General features: G+C 54.3%; 1 protein-coding gene across 1 annotated transcript in view; it reads right to left on the reverse strand.

Annotated features, from left to right (window-relative positions):
* Window positions 1–399: 399 nt before the first annotated feature.
* Window positions 400–19,629, reverse strand: part of LOC144733295 (dedicator of cytokinesis protein 7-like) — a 78,915-nt gene continuing 59,685 nt past the window's right edge. Inside the window, exons 35-48 of the mRNA XM_078615122.1 lie at window positions 19,255–19,389; window positions 18,613–18,765; window positions 17,816–17,974; window positions 16,886–16,986; window positions 14,583–14,775; window positions 13,065–13,208; window positions 10,824–10,955; window positions 10,098–10,232; window positions 8,492–8,581; window positions 7,705–7,941; window positions 5,889–6,032; window positions 5,308–5,414; window positions 4,030–4,197; window positions 400–3,659 (exon numbers count right to left, since the gene is read on the reverse strand). Coding sequence (XP_078471248.1) covers window positions 3,617–3,659; window positions 4,030–4,197; window positions 5,308–5,414; window positions 5,889–6,032; window positions 7,705–7,941; window positions 8,492–8,581; window positions 10,098–10,232; window positions 10,824–10,955; window positions 13,065–13,208; window positions 14,583–14,775; window positions 16,886–16,986; window positions 17,816–17,974; window positions 18,613–18,765; window positions 19,255–19,389 — 1,941 coding nt within the window. The 3' untranslated portion in view covers window positions 400–3,616. The remainder of the gene's footprint in view (window positions 3,660–4,029; window positions 4,198–5,307; window positions 5,415–5,888; window positions 6,033–7,704; window positions 7,942–8,491; window positions 8,582–10,097; window positions 10,233–10,823; window positions 10,956–13,064; window positions 13,209–14,582; window positions 14,776–16,885; window positions 16,987–17,815; window positions 17,975–18,612; window positions 18,766–19,254; window positions 19,390–19,629) is intronic.

Consider the following 19,629-nt stretch of genomic DNA (forward strand, 5'->3'; position numbering starts at 1 on the left):
ATTTGAAGCATGTTTTATTTGGGGGGGGGACAGAGCTTTGTGACGTCATATTTGAGGGAGGGTCTGACGTTTTGTGACGCCGTGTGACGAAGGGAGGGGGGGTCAAAAATCGTCCAAAATCGCGTGACGTCATTTATGCACGGCCCCAAAGCAACACAGGGTATTGTCCAAAGAGTATGTTGTCCAATCGTACGGCCACCGCCGGAGATGGAGCGATGAAATGAACTCGCGTGTGGAGATCGACATGGGTCGTTGCATCGCGGAACTGTGATGGGTGGCGGCAGTGGCGGCAGTGGCTTGGGGAGGCCTTCATCCAGCAGTGGAGAGTCGCGATGATCAAGTATGAGGCCACGTGAAGTGTGGGTGGTGACTGCACAATTGATAGGACCACAACCAACATTGTAACAAAAGCATTTTTATTGGAAACATATATTTGCGAAATAACAGTGCACACACAATTATGTTGCTGACATCACCTTACACGAGTCCCATCACTGACAGGAAGATAACACAAACAAAAAACACAAATAGCTCTCATCTTGTAGCTCGCTCCACACCTAGGCTGTGTGTCCCCGGGCTGTCCCACGCAAAATCGAATCTTCACTGTCGAGGGGGAACAAAAAAATACTTTCAGCCATGGCCTCGTGGCTCCGCAGTGACGTAAAAAATATCGTGGAGTGTTTACGTTTGGCAAGTTGACAGCGTAAGCCCAATGACTGCACAATAAAAATCATCAAATTAAATTCGGCTCTGAACTTCAATTTGACTAAGTTCCAGGTCTGACAATTAAACATTGCCATGTGACGAACGTTACTCCCTGTGGCAGGGCGGGTTGGTGGGAACGGTCTGCCGTCCTACCGTGTGGACCAGAGGACGTGAGAAGGGATCTCAGAGGTAGTTCTATGACATCCGCTTTTGTGGACCGTTGCCCGAGAGCACGACGGGGCCGGACTGTTGCTCTGCGCGAGATCCCGATTGATTCTTCGTCTCGATACACAAAGCCGACAGCACAATCAGGGGAACAAAGCGGGTGCCTATATTCGTAACAAACAAAGACATTCATCTTCTTGGTTCTTTCGGTAAAGTCATGTAGAAGGGAAATAATAAAATAATAAAAATAAAACATATTTTATTATGTTTTATTTTTGTTATTATAAAACATCATATTTTACTATGTTTTATTTTTGTTATTTTATTATTTCCCTTCTACGTGACTTTACCGAAAGAACCAAGAAGATGAATCCCTGCAGTCACGAAAGCTTTCAATCGAAATCAAAGAAATGTATGCGGCACACTATATTGACATAACAAGAGTGGCAATAACGATTGAACTAACCGAGCTTTTTGAAGTATTTTTCACCGAGAACGATGCTTAAACCTCTTGTCATAGAGCCCGGCACACACAGCCCGCTCAGCTGTGCAGCTACCAAAGGAATGACTTTCAGATAATAATAATACAAATTCTCATCATTTGGAATTTTAAGGACTTGGGATCTTCTTTTTCGGAATTTAGAATCATTTACATTCGAATGTAACACAGTTCTGCTCAGAAAAGCTACACGACCCGACGCTACAGGATACCCGCGGACTTGACGCCATCGAAGTGGCTCAGCGCCCACGTAATTTAACACAGTAGTACAAGGGCGGCCATTGCTGAGTACAGGCGCACAGGTGTGAACTTGCAGGTGTTCAACCCATACCTGTCCACGGACAAGAAAGTACCGAAATAAGTACAACGCCGAATATCCGACCGTAACATACCCTCCCATGACCAATTAACCGCCCCTGCCCAGTGAAGTATTTGCACGTGGCGCAGTTGCCAGATGATAAAATATCTGACCTTTTCACATATCCGCCTACGCCTCATTACCAAGTGAGTCGGATGTGACGTTGCACTGCAACAGTAATAATAGTCACAATACACGTCAGTGTCCCACTGCTCAAACGAGCAATATTGGGCGACATCTCCGTTCCTAGGCCCTGGGCCAACGGTGGAAATTCCACATTACCACGGCAAGGGCAGGTTTGTCCGCAGGACGATTGCCGTGGATGGACAATCATCAATATCACATGAACAGTGCAAATGTGTTGATTTTTTTCACTCGTCTTGAATACATACGTTGGTTACTTTAGAAATGATTTGCAATTGCCCAGTGAACAAATGACCGGGAATGCACACAGATCTCGCAAGAACTCAGAAGCTAAGTAGAGTTGAGCCTGGATAGGGCTTGGATGGGTAATCACCACCACCACCACGTATAACAGGTTGTCATAGTGCTGTGAGGCTAGCAGGTGGCCAGCAGAAGACAGCACCGCAACATCGATGCTTCCACGTCTTATGCCCTCCACCTTCACCATTAACACTGACTAAGCGTGGCAAAGTATGGTCAAACAACCCCCATGACTGACAGGTTTCTTTTTGGAGTTCATCATGCAGTAGTGGGTGGATCAAGGGCTGCGATGGTGATTTGGTTCACAATAAATCTCCGCCGTACGCGAGCACCTTCCAATCAAAGAGGCTCACTCAATAATTAATTGTCTGCGCGCATGCTTTTTGGTGTGTGGCTTAATACACAAAGTATGGCTTCGATGCAAACACGGGCACGTGGCAAATCCACAAACGTGTTTAAAAGATACAAATAATAATAATAAAAAAGAAACCTCGCTGCGCTTTGATCAACAACATTGATACTTGGCGATGGCCAACGGAATGTTTTGGCAAGAACCTGCAAACGGTTGCTTAAAAACTCTTTTAAGTGTTAATTACAAAGTGTAATTGTTTATTAGACCCAAGCCAAGATCAATTTTCCCAGAATGCACCCGATATCATCAGAATTAAGAAGCTAAGCAGGCTTGAGCTTGGAAAGTGCTTGGATGGGCGACCACCATGTATAGGCTGTTGCTGTTTGGCCAAGTTGCCAGTGGCTCGCGGTGCAACAAAATCCATTGTTGCACTGTATTATGCTCCAACATCTTTGCTCCACGCACCACCAGCCTATACCGACCGGCGTGGTGTGGAAGTAACAGTCAAGCGACCTCCGACAGCCGATGCAGTGTTCGGTGAAGCCCCCCACGCAGGAGCGGATTAAACAAAGGCCTCTAAATAATACATTTGCTTTGTTGTTGCACTTAAAAGTGTTAACATTTAAGGGCGTTAAAAAAAAACCTCAGTGTTTCAATGCGAGAGGGATACCGATAAAATCCTAATCTCATTTCCCTAAAGCATTCGGGCAATCACGCGCACAAAACGGCCGCCATAAATATTGTAACGAGGCTTTCGTGCGAAAACAAAACCACGTCGACGCAATCTTTGTGCAAAGGTAAGTTTCCGCCCCGTGCCGAAAAAACAGACAAGGCCTCAGGGGCGACAGCCTGCCCGACGCTTCGGCCCGTTACGCGAGGCAACTGGCGATGTCCACATTCAGATCGCTCCAGTGTAAATGAAGGCAGCGGTAAACGCTCCAGTAAAATCCTGAGGAGCCATGCCTCGAAATCGCACCCCCCCCCCGCCGCCCCACGCACGCCCCCCACATTCCCCCTGCCGTGGCGCTATCGCTGCGATTAATACCCGGCAGCGGCGCTCACGACAAGCCCCCGTTGTGTTGTCGCCGCCGTATCACTGCGTGAGCCTGGGGTTCTGCCTCTTGAACGATTCCCTGCTGGGAGATTTGAAACATCATCGTGGTCAGAATTTGATCAACACATCGGCACGTAAATAAATAGCATTTTTTCAAATGTGATAATCTTGTGACGTGGTAGAGGGTTAACGACAATAATTATGGCTACACAAACACACGACCACTTGGCCTAACCCAAAACAAAACAGATATGGGTCAATGTACTGACTACTCAAACATGAACCACGTCTCAGGACATATTTCAATTTATTTGGGTTCAATGTTAAGGCTCGAGGCTCATAGAGCCTCATGAAGGTGCATTTAGGAATCTTCGTAATTCGGTTTTAACCCCCGAGGCTTAACAAAGCCCCAGACTAGGGCACCTTGAGGATTCCTCCGTCTCTCTCCTCACCTGGCACAGGTGAAGGCCTCGACGGGTCTGTAGAGCTCTGGGATTTTGCGATCGATGATGGGGTGCAGGGCGTCCACAAGACGCAAGTAGTTTTTCTCCAGCTCCTTCTGGTACTCGTGCTGGTCCATGGCAATCAGGTGCTTGTTTTTCTTGAGCGCGTCACGGCACCTGGCCGTGCGGTAACCAGGTCAAGAGGTCATCCGTGGCCAAATCCGGCGATGCCACCACCACCGCACCTCATCACCAGGGATTTTCTCCCCACACACAGTCGACTTGCAGCGAGCTGCAAGATCTGCCCTGACAGCCTCATTCCATCACCTGCTCTTAGACTCACACGGAGACCGATAAACTCCCACAGACAGCCATAGACTCCCATAGAGACCCACAGACTCACATCGATACCCATATACTCATACAAACAGCCATAGACTCACACAGAGACCCAGACTCACACAGAGTCCTATAGACTCACAGATTCAACAACAACAACCGCCATTCGCCACTAAGTGGCGGTGACGTCACCACGACGCTTGTGCCAGGCTATGTGCACGTTGAGGCCACGTGAAGTGTCGAACGCCCGCTGGCAGGTGGTCATGGGGCAGACCCAGGTGCCACGGGTCGACTGACTGAGATGACTGGCTGATGCACACACAGATACCCATAGACTCACAGACAGCCATAGACTCACTCAAGAGACCCATAGTTCTGCCCGAACGATATCCCACGATCTGCTCTTAAGTCTCCCCCTTGGACACCAGACTCGTGGAGACCACTCTAATGCCTCTCTCGGCAATCGGCCTTCACCACCATCCTGCATAAGCGTCCCGCCCAGCGTAAACGTTTTTTTTGTCTGATCATATGTAAAACCGGGGTTAGAGTTCATTTGAATTAATTTGATTTAGGGTTATAGTTAAGTCGTAACCGGGGTTAGTGTTTATTAATCAACATCAGCCATGAGCTATCCACTGCTGGACCAAGGCCTTACAAAGCTACCGCCACCATCTCCCGTCTTCGTGCGAACTTACGATCCACCTTGCACCTTCACTCGCTGGTTTCATCGCTCCACCTCTGCGACGGACATCCTCCCGGAAGCATTCCGTTCCTTTTGGCATTGCCCAAGCCCATCGTTTATTGACAACTCACCACCACTGCTATCTCGGCAATTACCATCGACAGTACCGTTACACCGCAGCCGCGGCCATCACCGCTCCACCACCGTGACCATCACCGTGACCATCGCCGTGCGGGTCGCGTGGGGCGAGCTCACCGCGTCCTCACCTCTTCATGAAGTCTTTGAAGCACAGCCGGAGTTTGTTGTGGAAGCGGAAATCCCGGGGGTCGGTGGGGATGTCCGACAGGAAGACCTGCGCTACCTCAAGCGGACCCTGGGGAGCGGGCAGCAGACAAAGGACAGGGTCCGGGTTAGAGACAGGATTAGGGTTAGAGATGGGGGTATGGATTAGGGAAAAGGTTATAGATGTACTTATGCTGAGATTCTTTCGCACCGTACGTAGCCAACCAAGATAATCGGAGATAGGGTTGAGGACACGATTCAGAGTTAGGGACAAGCTTACGAGTCAGGGGAAAAGGTTAGGGTCATGGTCACAATTATGGTTTGGGTCAGGGCTAGTCAGGGTTTTGGGTTGATATGCAGGGTCAGATTTAGGGCCATGGTCATGCGCCTGTGACAAGACTGAGACCATAATCTCACTAGATAGGAGGAAGCGGTTTAACCGTAGTTGGGCAGCTGACACCTGGAATTGAACTCGGCTACCCAGCGGTGCCGGCTCAGAGCCTCCAACGCAGCCATTGTGAACGGGGCCCACCTGTTAGGCCGTCCCCTCGCCCAACCAGATTACCTGGTTCACGGTTGTCCCCACGGATCCCTGCAGCACCATCTGGAGCATCTTGGGGTCCGGCGGCTCTTGATGCGTGGCCACGGCGAGCTCGCTGATTTTCTTCTGCATGTCCTCGATGGCCACCTCGATGGGAGTGAGGACGATCTGCCAACGAGACGCAACAGGACCGCAAGAGCCCGTCGTAGACCGCTGACACGGCGGAGCAGTGGCGCGTTCGCTCGCTCGTTTGGGGTTTGAATCCAGCGGCCGGCCCCGATTAACGCTGGCCGGTGTATCAACGGTAAAAATGCTACACACGGAAAACGCCACAATCCCGCAACGCCAATCGCAAGAGCAGGCCGTTGCGCGCCGGCGCCGCAGTTCAACTTTGTCAAATTTTTATTTAAAACAAATTACGCCGCAAAATACCCGACTGGCATTATGCAGAGCAACCGTCGCCCACCATTGCGGAAACAAACTTTGGAGGACCCTCCTGCAATAAGTCGTGAGACTCGGAAGGGGATTTTCTCAGGAAACTAGCTTCGTGATTACGATAATAATAATACTACTACAATAAGATGAACACAGCGAAATTATAATGAGGCTACCGCATTTCTGGGAGGCTCAACTGGGACACATGCTGAGCTGGCAGCTCCTTTATTATTTTTTATGTTATTATTGTCATTGTTTTTGTGACCACTGGATGCAATAATAATGTTTTTGATAAAGGGCCCTTCACACCGCGGCGGCCCAGGTTTGCTTTACCAGCGATAGGCGACTTACGGATGTATGTATACGTCTGTACGTATGTTGAACTTCTTTCGCACCATACGTAGCCAACCGTGCTAATCGGAGGTGCCGGGGGAAGGACAGCAAACTAAACAATCGCATGACAAACCATCGCACGGCGCCCTGAGATGCGTTCCCATTTACACTGCTCCATGAATCCGAACCGCGTTGGCAACCTAACCTAATACAGCCTAACAAGCGTTTGCTGTCGAGGTGCTGCCATACCCCGAGTTGCCAGGAGAAGGCGCTACAGCAAATGTGGACTCCCATCTGTTCCACCTGTTACGGGATAAAGCGTTGCCCCCTCGCACGAAACTGGCGCGGTGCATTTGTGGTGGACTGGACTCACGGGAGTGCCTCCGAGCTGTTCTCTCTCTCCGAGAGCAAACAACTGACGGTGTGGTGGCGGCGCGTTACAAGTTGAAATTATTCTTGTCATTGTTATTGTTATTACAAACTAAACTAAAACTTAACTACGTATTATTTTACTAGATAAGGCCCATTGAGCTATATAGCTATTTTTGAGAAGCGACCTGGCCACAAATGATAGCTGAACAAAGTGGCTCATGATGTGGAAATGTATAGCAGCTAAATACACTAAACGCGTGTTGATTCTAAATGTGGAGTGGAAAAAAACCGGAGGACCCCGAGAAAAATCCACGCCACCACTGGGAGAGAGAGAGAGAGAGACACGCAAACTCCAAATATACAGCAAGCGTCATGATCGGGATTGAACCCACGACCTCCTGCATACGAGGCGAGGTAGTTAACATCTCGCTACCGTGGTTGGTGAAGAGTGGGGTGGAGGCAGGGCCCAGAACCACGATCAGGAATGGAACTCGGATTGGCGTGTTCGTAAGTGCAGCATGTGAAAGATACGATTTGGCACAAATACAGTTGAGTTTATTGCTTATACTAATCAGAAGGAAAACATTCGAAAACTAAGCTTTGCATTTTGGTGTTTCGACCGCGGCAAAAACATGTAAGCCAAGGCGACGCAACGACGCCTGCCATCACGAGGGACGGGGGGTGGGACGGGACGTCGCACCTCCTCGCGATGCACCACTTGGATGCGCGTCTTGATGTAGGGGAAGGCGTGCGAGGTGGTGAGCAGCGTCTTGCGCTTGTACTGCTGCCGCAGCTCGCCGCGGGCACGGCCCTCGCGCGTGAACGGCGTCGCGAACATGAAGCGCCGCAGGTTCCAGTTGCGGTCGAAGTGGGTCACGCGGTGCTTCGCCTCGTAGGCCTCGAAGTACGGCTCCACGTACGTGATCTGGATGTACGCCTGACACACGTGCAGCTACAGTTAGCAACGGCGCGGGTGTTTTAGTGTGTTACCACTGTGCGAGTATTTGTGTGTGCGTTACCATTGTGTGGGTGTGTGTGTTACCACTGTGTGAGTGTGTGTGTGTTACCACTGTGGGTGTGTGTGTGTTACCACTGTGTGAGTGTGTGTGTGTTACCACTGTGTGGGTGTGTGTGTTACCACTGTGTGGGTGTGTGTGTGTTACCACTGTGAGTGTTTGTGTGTTACCACTGGTGAGACGAAGCTCTAAAGAAGGCTGTCTCTGGTGTAGGCCAATCAGTTTCAAAGACAATGCCATCTATTATCACAGCGTGTTTGTTTGCATGTTCACCACAAGTACGTGTGGTTGATGCAGACTTGATTCCTTGCAGCAGGTTTCTATTTGGTGTTTCAACATCTTAACACAACTCCTGTTTTATTGCCAGAAAGGGTAAAACCTATTTTTACTTCTTCATACTTTGATACGGGCAAAAAAAGGTCCCATTATACGAGGCTATGCGTAAAAAAAAACCGAGGAGGTTATACTAACCTTGTTGGGGTCCAGGCTTCCAGAGTCCACGGGACAGGAGTCCTTGATTACCTGCACGTACTGGGCCCCGAGTCTCTGTCCGTAGAATGCCTGCGGGCAGCCGTTTTTTCTTTTTTAAATAAAAACCGTAAATCTTAAACGTAATTTTACGTGAAGATAATCGATGAAATACGGCAGGGAATGGGGTCACTGCGGAATGGCCTTGGTGACGACAAAATGTACAACAGTGAAATTGGATTGTTAAAGAATGACCGAGGGGGGGGGGGGGTGTGGAATTAAACAGATGCAGTTCATTCCATCACACATTTTGCTTATTGAAGTCAAAATGTGTTTTGTTATCTGCAGTATGCCTGCTATGTTCGTGTACGTGTACCGGTAGCTCTGCGTGTGATGCGACTCTCAAACTATTTTGGTCAAAGACAAAGGTCGCCCCCCCCTGACCCTATTGTCAATCCGCTGATGGACAAGGGCCTCGCGACACCGTGCACGTACATGGGACGCTTATTTTGACCGAGCAATCTCCGCATGCTGCTCGGTGCGGGTTGGGTAAAGGCGGGCAGCATAGACAGGGCAGCAGAGTGCAGTAAAACAGCAATCGGAGCACAAGCAGAACACTGGTCAACACACTTTTTCTGGCATAAGGTATTCCAACGGTTTTAAGGTAATTTTGGGGTGCGGATTCCAAATCTGGCATCAGTTTTTGTCTATCACATCAGGTTTTTGAGATATCAAATATTGCATTTTCAATAAAAACTGCAGAAGAAAAGTATTAAATAAATGTGGATATCTACATAAAATGATATTATAAACACACTATCCTAAAAATACAGCACCATATTTTAACACTAAAGCAGTCACTGACTCGTAACAACTTGCAATCATAAGTGACAGAGTTAATTTCGGGTAAAATCAATGAAAATGGGGTATGCCGATAACATAAAATGAGATGTGATAGAGCAAATCTGAGATCAGATTTGGAATCAGCACCCTGAAATTAGTCTAAAACAGCTGCAAAAGTCCAGGCCAGAATTTTTTTTTTGTTGACCAGTGGAATCAACAGCGATCAATGCTTGTGCACTTTTCTCAGATGCACTTCTGCGGCCGTCTGGAACGCTCCCCCCCCTTCCGATTTTAGGAAGCGACTGGAGCTTTACACTTTCAAATTCTAGATTGAAAACTCATTTAATTTTAGAACTGCTTTTTGTGTTTAGTTTGTTGTCCTTCCCCCGAACCTCTGATTAGCACGGTTGGCTACGTACGGTGTGAAAGAAGTTCAACGTACATGCATGAGCAACGTCGTCCCCCTACTGCCCGACTATAACCATCTGTGAAACACAGCGCCTTCGTGATGAGAGCACGCGTGCTTACAGGAACGATGCCAATACCAAAAGTACAAATTGTTGGAATTTTTAGAAAACATTTAAATAAATGCAATTCACACACACACACTTGAGAACCTCATTTGTTCGGCTGTGTCGGCCGGTGTGGGGGGGGGGGGGGGTCTTAAGGACGACGTGGCCTAACCCCAAAAATCTACCCATGAAGGATCACGACCGTATCTCGCTTAACGTCTCGGACGCCGGGCTGCGGCCAGTCAGGTCGGCACCTCGAGGCGGTGCGAAATCTCGGGCAGCTTGGTGATGGACGGCTCCTTGTAGACGTACTCCGTGGCGTCGAGGTCACCGAATTTGGCGCCGTAGAAAACGACGCGGAAGTAGGTGCCGAACATCCGCTTCACGTCCTACGGGCGGCGGCGGAGACGCACAGGAGATGTGCCAAGTTGATTTTTGCGGAACGGGGTGAAGCTCAGAGAGACCGAGGCCATGGGAGAGTTATACCCAGGTCACCTAAATGACGAAAGTCGCGCGAAAGGATCCCGTAGTTCGTTTATCAACTTATTTATATATTTATATATTTGGTTGTTTATTCATTCACCTCTCTCTCCTGGCTCACACTGTGCCTGTGTGGGGAGGTCAACTCAGCCTCAAATGAGTCACTGATGAGACAAAGGCGGCCAGGCGTGGTGGCGGCCACCCGCCGCCCCCTTGTGTGCCGTGCCGGCCTTCATCGGTGCTACTCGCGAACAGCACTTGCCCCAGCAGCCTGTTCTATACAGCCTTTGTCAACCCTCCTTCCCCAGGTAGCGTGCTGGCTACCATCAGACCAGCCACTCTACACAGCACCTGTAAACCCTCCCATGTAACGTACTCGCCACCATCTTATCGACCGCTTTGGCGGGGTCTCCATCGGTAAGACAAGAGCTTCTTGGCTGAATGGGCCTCTCCTGAAATAAGTGGATTACCCGGCTGGCTGACTGATGTGTGGCCCCCACCTGGGTGACGATCTTGTTGAAGGCGTCCTGCAGCTTGCCGTGGATGCTGGCCAGGCGCTGGGCGTCGCGGTTCGCCTCGTACACGGGGATCAGCAGCTTGTACACCTCGTTCACAGACTCGTGCATCTGTGCCTAGAGGGGGGGGGGGGGGGGCGCGGGGGGGAGGGGCGCAGGGGGTCGCAGGGGGGATCACGCACACATTACGGACGAATGATCGAATGGAGGAACGCACGAGTGAATGGACCAACGAATTAACGAACGCACGGATGAGTGAAAGAATTAACAAAAGAATGAATGAACGCATGATCGAATTAATTAATTCAGTGGCAGCTGTCCCTTTGGGCACAAGGAAACTTAGCACGTGGCTTGCAAACAGCTATTAGTCTGCAAGTAAAGGGACGACAATTGCAATGTACAACTCACATAACCAATTGAGCAATAACGAAAATTTAAACTAATTCAAGAAGGCTGGCGGATGGGTTGGAGGTCTCGTGCCTGGGTTGGAGGGCTGGTGGGTGGGTTGAGGGGCTGGTGGGTGGGTTGGGGGGCTGGTGGGTGGGTTGGAGGGCTGGTGGGTGGGTTGGGGGGCTGGTGGGTGGGTTGGGGGGCTGGTGGGTGGGTTGGAGGGCTGGTGGGTGGGTTGGGGGGCTGGTGGGTGGGTTGGAGGGCTGGTGGGTGGGTTGGAGGGCTGGTGGGTGGGTTGGAAGGCTGGTGGGTGGGTTGGGGGGCTGGTGGGTGGGTTGGAAGGCTGGTGGGTGGGTAGGAGGGCTGGTGGGTGGGTTGGAGGGCTGGTGGGTGGGTTGGGGGGCTGGTGGGTGGGTTGGAGGGCTGATGGGTGGGTTGGAAGGCTGGTGGGTGGGTTGGGGGGCTGGTGGGTGGGTTGGAAGGCTGGTGGGTGGGTTGGAGGGCTGGTAGGTGGGTTGGGGGGCTGGTGGGTGGGTTGGGGGGCTGGTGGGTGGGTTGGAGGGCTGGTGGGTGGGTTGGGGGGCTGGTGGGTGGGTTGGAAGGCTGGTGGGTGGGTTGGAAGGCTGGTGGGTGGGTTGGGAGGCTGGTGGGTGGGTTGGAAGGCTGGTGGGTGGGTTGGAGGGCTGGTGGGTGGGTTGGGGGGCTGGTGGGTGGGTTGGGGGGCTGGTGGGTGGGTTGGAGGGCTGGTGGGTGGGTTGGGGGGCTGGTGGGTGGGTTGGGGGGCTGGTGGGTGGGTTGGGGGGCTGGTGGGTGGGTTGGGGGGCTGGTGGGTGGGTTGGAGGGCTGGTGGGTGGGTTGGAGGGCTGGTGGGTGGGTAGGAGGGCTGGTGGGTGGGTTGGGGGGCTGGTGGGTGGGTTGGAGGGCTGGTGGGTGGGTTGGAGGGCTGGTGGGTGGGTTGGGGGGCTGGTGGGTGGGTTGGGGGGCTGGTGGGTGGGTTGGAGGGCTGGTGGGTGGGTTGGGGGGCTGGTGGGTGGGTTGGAGGGCTGGTGGGTGGGTTGGGGGGCTGGTGGGTGGGTTGGAGGGCTGGTGGGTGGGTTGGGGGGCTGGTGGGTGGGTTGGGGGGCTGGTGGGTGGGTTGGGGGGCTGGTGGGTGGGTTGGAGGGCTGGTGGGTGGGTAGGAGGGCTGGTGGGTGGGTTGGGGGGCTGGTGGGTGGGTTGGAGGGCTGGTGGGTGGGTTGGAGGGCTGGTGGGTGGGTTGGGGGGCTGGTGGGTGGGTTGGGGGGCTGGTGGGTGGGTTGGAGGGCTGGTGGGTGGGTTGGGGGGCTGGTGGGTGGGTTGGGGGGCTGGTGGGTGGGTTGGGGGGCTGGTGGGTGGGTTGGGGGGCTGGTGGGTGGGTTGGGGGGCTGGTGGGTGGGTTGGAAGGCTGGTGGGTGGGTAGGAGGGCTGGTGGGTGGGTTGCGCGGCTGGTGGGTGGGTTGGGGGGCTGGTGGGTGGGTTGGGGGGCTGGTGGGTGGGTTGGGGGGCTGGTGGGTGGGTTGGAGGGCTGGTGGGTGGGTTGGGGGGCTGGTGGGTGGGTTGGGGGGCTGGTGGGTGGGTTGGAGGGCTGGTGGGTGGGTTGGGGGGCTGGTGGGTGGGTTGGGGGGCTGGTGGGTGGGTTGGGGGGCTGGTAGGTGGGTTGGAAGGCTGGTGGGTGGGTAGGAGGGCTGGTGGGTGGGTTGGGGGGCTGGTGGGTGGGTTGGGGGGCTGGTGGGTGGGTTGGGGGGCTGGTGGGTGGGTTGGGGGGCTGGTGGGTGGGTTGGGGGGCTGGTGGGTGGGTTGGGGGGCTGGCGTGCATACCATGCTCAAGGCGTTGGCCGCCTGCTCCAGCAATCCCACGAGGCCATTCTCCGAGAAGTATCCACCGGAGCAGATGCCCTCCTCGTCGGGGGAGAGGATGTCGTCCGACACGGCCGACTCCTCCAGCACGTTCCCCGAGATCCTCTATCCCCCCCCGCGGGTGGCACGACACAACCCCGTGCAACAAGCACACAACCACCGCAGCAGCAGCAGCAACAACGTGAACAACAGCAAAGACAAAAGATCCCCCGTATAGCCTTAACTACTGGGGGAAGTGCTGTCAGCGAGCACCTATGAAGGCTGGCACAGCACACGAGACCAACACCACGCCCGGCCGTGGCGATGTTTACACACCGCACCGGGCACTCAATTGAGGCCCAGTCGACCTAGGGTAGCCCCAGGACCGGTTCAGATAATCGTCACCGGTGTCGGTGGCCGTGAGCGGGAATCGAACTCTGGTCACCGGTTTCGTAGCGCTCATCACTGAGTGACCCATGCACACTTATCCCACGCACACATCTGTCCCATGCACACTCCTGTCCCACGCACACTCCTGTCCCACGCACACTCCTGTCCCACGCACACTCCTGTTCCACGCACGCACCTGTCCCACGCACGCACCTGTCCCACGCACACTCCTGTCCCACGCACACTCCTGTCCACGCATGCACCTGTCCCACACACACACCTGTCCCACGCACGCACCTGTCCCACGCACGCACCTGTCCCACGCACGCACCTGTCCCACGCACGCACCTGTCCCACGCACGCACCTGTCCCACGCACGCACCTGTCCCACGCACACTCCTGTCCCACGCACACTCCTGTCCCACGCACGCACCTTTCCCACGCACACACCTGTCCCACGCACGCACCTGTCCCACGCACACTCCTGTCCCACGCACGCACCTGTCCCACGCACACTCCTGTCCCACGCACACTCCTGTCCCACGCACACTCCTGTCCTACGCACACTCCTGTCCCACGCACGTACGTGTCCCACGCACGCACCTGTCCCCACGCACGCTCCTGTCCCACGCACACTCCTGTCCGACGCACACTCCTGTCCACGCACGCACCTCTCCCACACACACTCTTGTCCACGCACGCACCTGTCCCACACACACTCCTGTCCACGCACGCACCTGTCCCACGCACGCACCTGTCCCACGCACACTCCTGTCCACGCACGCACCTGTCCCACGCACACACCTGTCCAACGCACACTCCTGTCCCATGCACACACCTGTCCCACGCACACTCCTGTCCCACGCACGTACGTGTCCCACGAACGCACCTGTCCCACGCACGCACCTGTCCCACGCACACTCCTGTCCCACGCACACTCCTGTCCCACGCACGCACCTGTCCCACGCACACTCCTGTCCCACGCACGCACCTGTCCCACGCACACTCCTGTCCCACGCACACACCTGTCGTCCCTCGTACGTATGTCGGACTTCTTTCGCACCGTACGTAGCCAACCTTACACACACACACGAACACACACGCACGCACCTGGAAGGAGACGCTGCCGATGGGCAGGTGCGGCCGGTCCTCCAGCATGGAGAGGTACTCTGCTACGAGGGCAGCCGAGTGCAGCAGGCAGTGCGCCGCCTCTGCGTGGCTGCGTCGCTCCGTGTGCCGCCGCGCCATGTTCTGCAGCCACGTCAGCCGCAGGTCGGGGGACGCCTGGTAGCCCTTGGCGATCCTGCGGGCTCGCGGGGCAAACGCGAGAGCGCGCGTGCGCGGGTGTCAGCGTGCGTTTGTGAGTTTGCGGTGCTGGGGAGCGGTGGTGGTGGCGGTTAGCGCTACGCTGCGCTACGAACCCGGTGAGCCGAGTTCGATTCCCGGTCACCGTCAACACCGGTGACGATTTTCTGAACCGGTCCTGGGCCTCCCCTAGGTCGACTCAGCCTCAAATAAGTACCCAGTGTGGTGTGCAAACATCGCCACTGGTGTGATATAGGCCACCCACCGGTCCTGGGCCTCCCCTAGGTCGACTCAGCCTCAAATGAGTACCCCGTGTGGTGTGTAAACATCGCCACTGGTGTGATGTAGGCCACCCACCCCCTTGTGTGCCATGCCGGCCTTCATAGGTGCTCGCTAACAGCGCTTGCTCCAGCAGTCTGCTAAGGCCATATACGGGCATCTTTGACTTTGTGAGTGTGTGTCAGTGAGGGGAAAGGTAGTGTATCGGTTAGCACGCTGCGCTACGACCCAGGCAACCCGAGTTCGATTCCCGCTCATGGCCTACCCCGAATCAACTCAGCCTCAAACGGCCGGACGTGCTGCTGGCCACACCCCAACCCTTCGCAACGACCAATCGCAGTTGGCGTAAACTCATCACTAGCGATGAAACGCTTCGCTACGGATCGCCGAGCAGGTCGACGTATCTCTACACCGTGAGCAACTCGATTGCACAGCTGCTCGCAACTGGCTGCAGAGAAGTCCACGCACAAAAGATTCAGTTGCACGCAACTGGGTCGCTCAGGTGCGGGCTTTACTTCTGTGCCCGAGACCGTCTCTCTACACCGACTCTGCAACGGCCAGAGCCCATCGGCAGGAAAAACACGAGGCTCCGCAGATCAAATGGGGCGGGAGTCCAGGTGGCTCAGCGTTCGAGTGAGTGGTTCGCAATCGCAAGGATTCCTCGTTGTGGGGTTGACTCGGTCGATTGTCCCTCCCTCTGTGGGACGGTCGATAGAATGACCACTTTCACTCAATCATCTTGAAACACATTCCTGCGGAGGGAGCTGGTAGTAACGTTGGGTTGCTCGGTCAATGGCCTGCAGGGTCAACGGTGGCGTGGTGTATTCCGCAAATATGCCCGACTGTGAGGGCGGGCACAAGCCGGCGTGAGTAGGTTAAACGTTGAGTTTTATAAGGTCACCACGGGGTGACCAGCCCCTCCCCACTCAGCCCCACCCCTCCCATCCCCCACCCAGCCCCACCCTCCCCACCCAGCCCCTCCCCACCCTCCACACCCAGCCCCTCCCCACCCTCCCCACCCAGCCCCTCCCCACCCTCCCCACCCAGCCCCTCCCCACCCAGCCACACCCATTTTTGGATGCACGATGGACGGACGGACACAATAATCCCCTGTGGGCTGGTGTAACCAGGCTGTTACTACCAGTATCACTTCACTGCTGAAGCAAGTAGATGATAAACAAATAGTTTATAATTATTATTCTGTATATGAGTCCTGTTCTGTTGTAATGTGTACAACGTCATGGTGATTGTTATGGTTTCCTGTAATTTGTCGTTTGCACAGGAAAACTATTTTACCAAAGAAGTTTCTATTGGTTGTTTTGCAATATTTAATCGAATCTCTTTCCTCACTCTAGATGCACTAAATTTGCAATATGTTTCTCTAATCTTAATGTTCACTTTAGTTAAATATTAAATTTATAATTAAGTAATATATTGTACATTTATTTTTATTTGTTGACTTTTTTCATTGCCGTATTTATTGTATTTATAATTTTATGCGACCCGTGGCAAACGTTAAATATGTTACAGTTTTTTAGTTTTTAGCTCACAGGGCAATTCTAAATAAACTATTCAAATTCTGAAGTGTTCTGTCAACGGCGGTTATCCTATAGATAGAATCCGATGGGCAATAAAGCTCTTTTTCACAGATGTCCAGTAGGCTCGCCCCCCCGGTATAGGAATGTAGAATTCCACCTTACCGACTTCCGCGGGGATGTGAACGGGAGATGGTCATTTGAGCATAAATCGCGAATTTTATATTTTTGTGGAGCGCGGATAACAGGGACGGCAGATAATGGGGGTGGCGGATGAGAGGAGTTTGACGGCACCTGTACATGAGGTCCATGAGCATCTCGGGGTCCTGTTTGTACTCCTTCATCTTCACCGTGTCCGAGAGGATCGTCTGCAGGTTGAGCACCAGCTCCCGCACCTGTCGCGTCCACGTTTAACGAGAGTTCAACAGTGACCACCCGGGGTCACCAAAAATGACGAAAGAAAATATGAACAAAATAAAATGGGAACAAAGTCGGACGTGTATCAAACGGGGTGATGAAAATATTGCAAAATGTAGTTCCCCGCCGCAGCGCATATCGGCTCGGGCAGATTACCACCTCCAGATTGTGGAGCGCATTAAAGCAGAAAGGGGTGGGGGGGGGTGGCAGTATAAGGCTGCAGCATGGATACCGTGCAGGAGGATCCTTGAATACCGTGCTCGGGGAAGGCGGTAGCCTATACGTCGCTTTTCGTCGCTGCAAAGGCCAGCATGTTAGTAAGCCGTGCCCTAGCAAACCGCCTGTTAGTGAGCTGCACGGCGAGTCGTGCGATAGTAAGCAGGGGCGATGGTGGGCCCCGTGTTGGCAAACCGCTCGTTGGTATACAGCGAGTTAGCACACGACATGTTAGTAATCCGTGCCAATAGCGAGACCACGCATTAATAAACTGGACGATATTATGCCGCACGGAAGTAAGTCGGTCAATTCCGCGTGGCAGTATGCCACGCAACAGTAAGCAGCGTGATAGCAAGGTGCACAAGACTAAGCATCTCGTTGGTAAGCCGCGCGATAGTATGTCGCACATTGGTAAGTCACACGCGGGCAAGCCCCACATTAGTAAGCCACGTATGGACAAGCAGCACACTGCCAAGCCACACATTGGCAAGCCGCACACTGGCAAGTCGCTCGTTGGCAAGCCGCACATCGGTAGGCCGCGCATCGTATAGCCTGGTGTAAGCCGCGTGGATCCCATCCATCCGTGCGTGCCTGCAGGGGGAAGGTGGTGGGCTGCATGTCGCCGTCCGCGGCGGCGTAGGCCAGCATGGTATGCAGCGAGCGGCGGAGCGCGTCCTCGCTGAAGCTCGCCGACGTCCCCACGAGCGACGCCAGCGACATCGTCACCTGCATCTTGACCCGCGCAAAGTTCTGGAGTGCGGAGAGAGAGAGCACGGCGGGGGGCGGGGTCGACGGCGGGGGTGAGACGTCGCGAAGACAAGGCGAGACCGCGTGGGGGTTAGAGGGCGGGACAGTGTGGACCAGGAACAGGAAGTAAGTAAAGATGCACACGGAAATAAATTCACGGTGAAGAGATGTTAACTTCCTCGCCTGGTATACAGGAGGTCGTGGGTTCGATCCCGACCCTGACGCCTGCCGTTGTATGTTTGGAGGTTGCGTGTCTCTCTCCCGTGGTCGAGTGGATTTTTTTCCGGGTCCTCCGGTTTTTTACTCCACATTTAGAATCAACATCACGCATTTAGAGGATTTGGCTGCTATACATTTCCACGTAATGATGATAAGACACTTCATTAAACTATCATTTGTGGCCAGGTCGCTTCCGAAACAGAGCCACAAAGCTCAGCGGGCCTTACCTGAAAAAATAAAAAAATTGTTTAGTTTTAGTTTAAAGCAACGGCCATTTTGGACTTCCTGTTTAACGTGGGACAATGCGCAACAGCTTTCACTTTAGCCTCCTGTGCCGCCAAGGGAAGTGTGGGAGAGGTGAGGGAGGTGAGCGAGGTGAGTGAGGCGAGGGAGGTCAGGGGGGCGAGGCGATCGAGGCTCACGTTTCCAATCTCAAAGTTCTGGCGCATGAGGAGGTAGAGGGAGGCGCTGGCGTGGGCCCTCGTCGCCACGAGCGAGCTGCTGCAGTGGCGCAGGAGGTGGAGGCACAGGTCGGCGCACTGCTCCGTCTCCTCCTCGAACAGCAGCTCTGGGAACTGCCACACGCACACACGCGCACACGTACACGCACGCGAGCACATGCACGCACGCACACGCACGTACACACGCACGGATGCGCACGTACGCACAGATGGACACGCGCATCAGGACAGAGTGGAGGGCGGAGCGGGCTCGCGGTCTGTGCCACAACGGCCCACAGCGTGGCGAGAGTAGGGGGCAGTATAGGGCAGTAGGGGGCGGTAAAGGGGGCGGTAGGGGGGGAGTAGGGGGCAGTAGGGGGGGGTAGGGGGTGGGACCGGGTGTAGTGGGTGGGAGGGGGCGGTAGGGGGGGTAGGGAGCGGTAGGCGGGGTCGGGGGCAGTAGGGGGCGGTAGGGGGGGGTAGGGGGCGGTAAAGGGGGCGGTAGGGGGGGGGGTAGGGGGCAGTAGGGGCGGGGTAGAGGCAGTAAGGTGTGTAGGGGGCGGTAGGGGGGGGGGGTAGGGGGTGGTAGGGGTGGTAGGGGTGGTAGGGAGGTGGGGGCCCCACCCGTGAGACGAGGGCGCGCTGCGTGGCGAGGCTGTGCTGCAGGAACACTGAGCTCTGGTTGCAGGAGAGGCTGTGCAGCAGCACCTTGAGGACGCCGCCCAGCACGCCGTCCTTCGCCTCCGTCACGGCCACCGTCTGCACCGCACAACGACGAACGGCACAGCAACGACGACGATGGTGATGATCGCCATCGTAATGGTGACGATGGTAATGACGATGATATTTATACGATTTGTAGCGCGCGCGCATTTTGCGAAACGGACGATGGCTTTCTCTCATCGAGCGAGGCTATTATTGTCGTAAGAGCTTGGGGGGAAAGAGGCGATGATGTTGGGAGGGAACAGGGCTGGGGGAAGAAGCAGAAAGAGAAGTGAG

The sequence above is a fragment of the Lampetra planeri genome, chromosome 46 (assembly GCF_965212315.1).
Source record: "Lampetra planeri chromosome 46, kcLamPlan1.2.h2, whole genome shotgun sequence".
In the NCBI taxonomy this organism is placed as follows: Eukaryota; Metazoa; Chordata; class Hyperoartia; order Petromyzontiformes; family Petromyzontidae; genus Lampetra; species Lampetra planeri.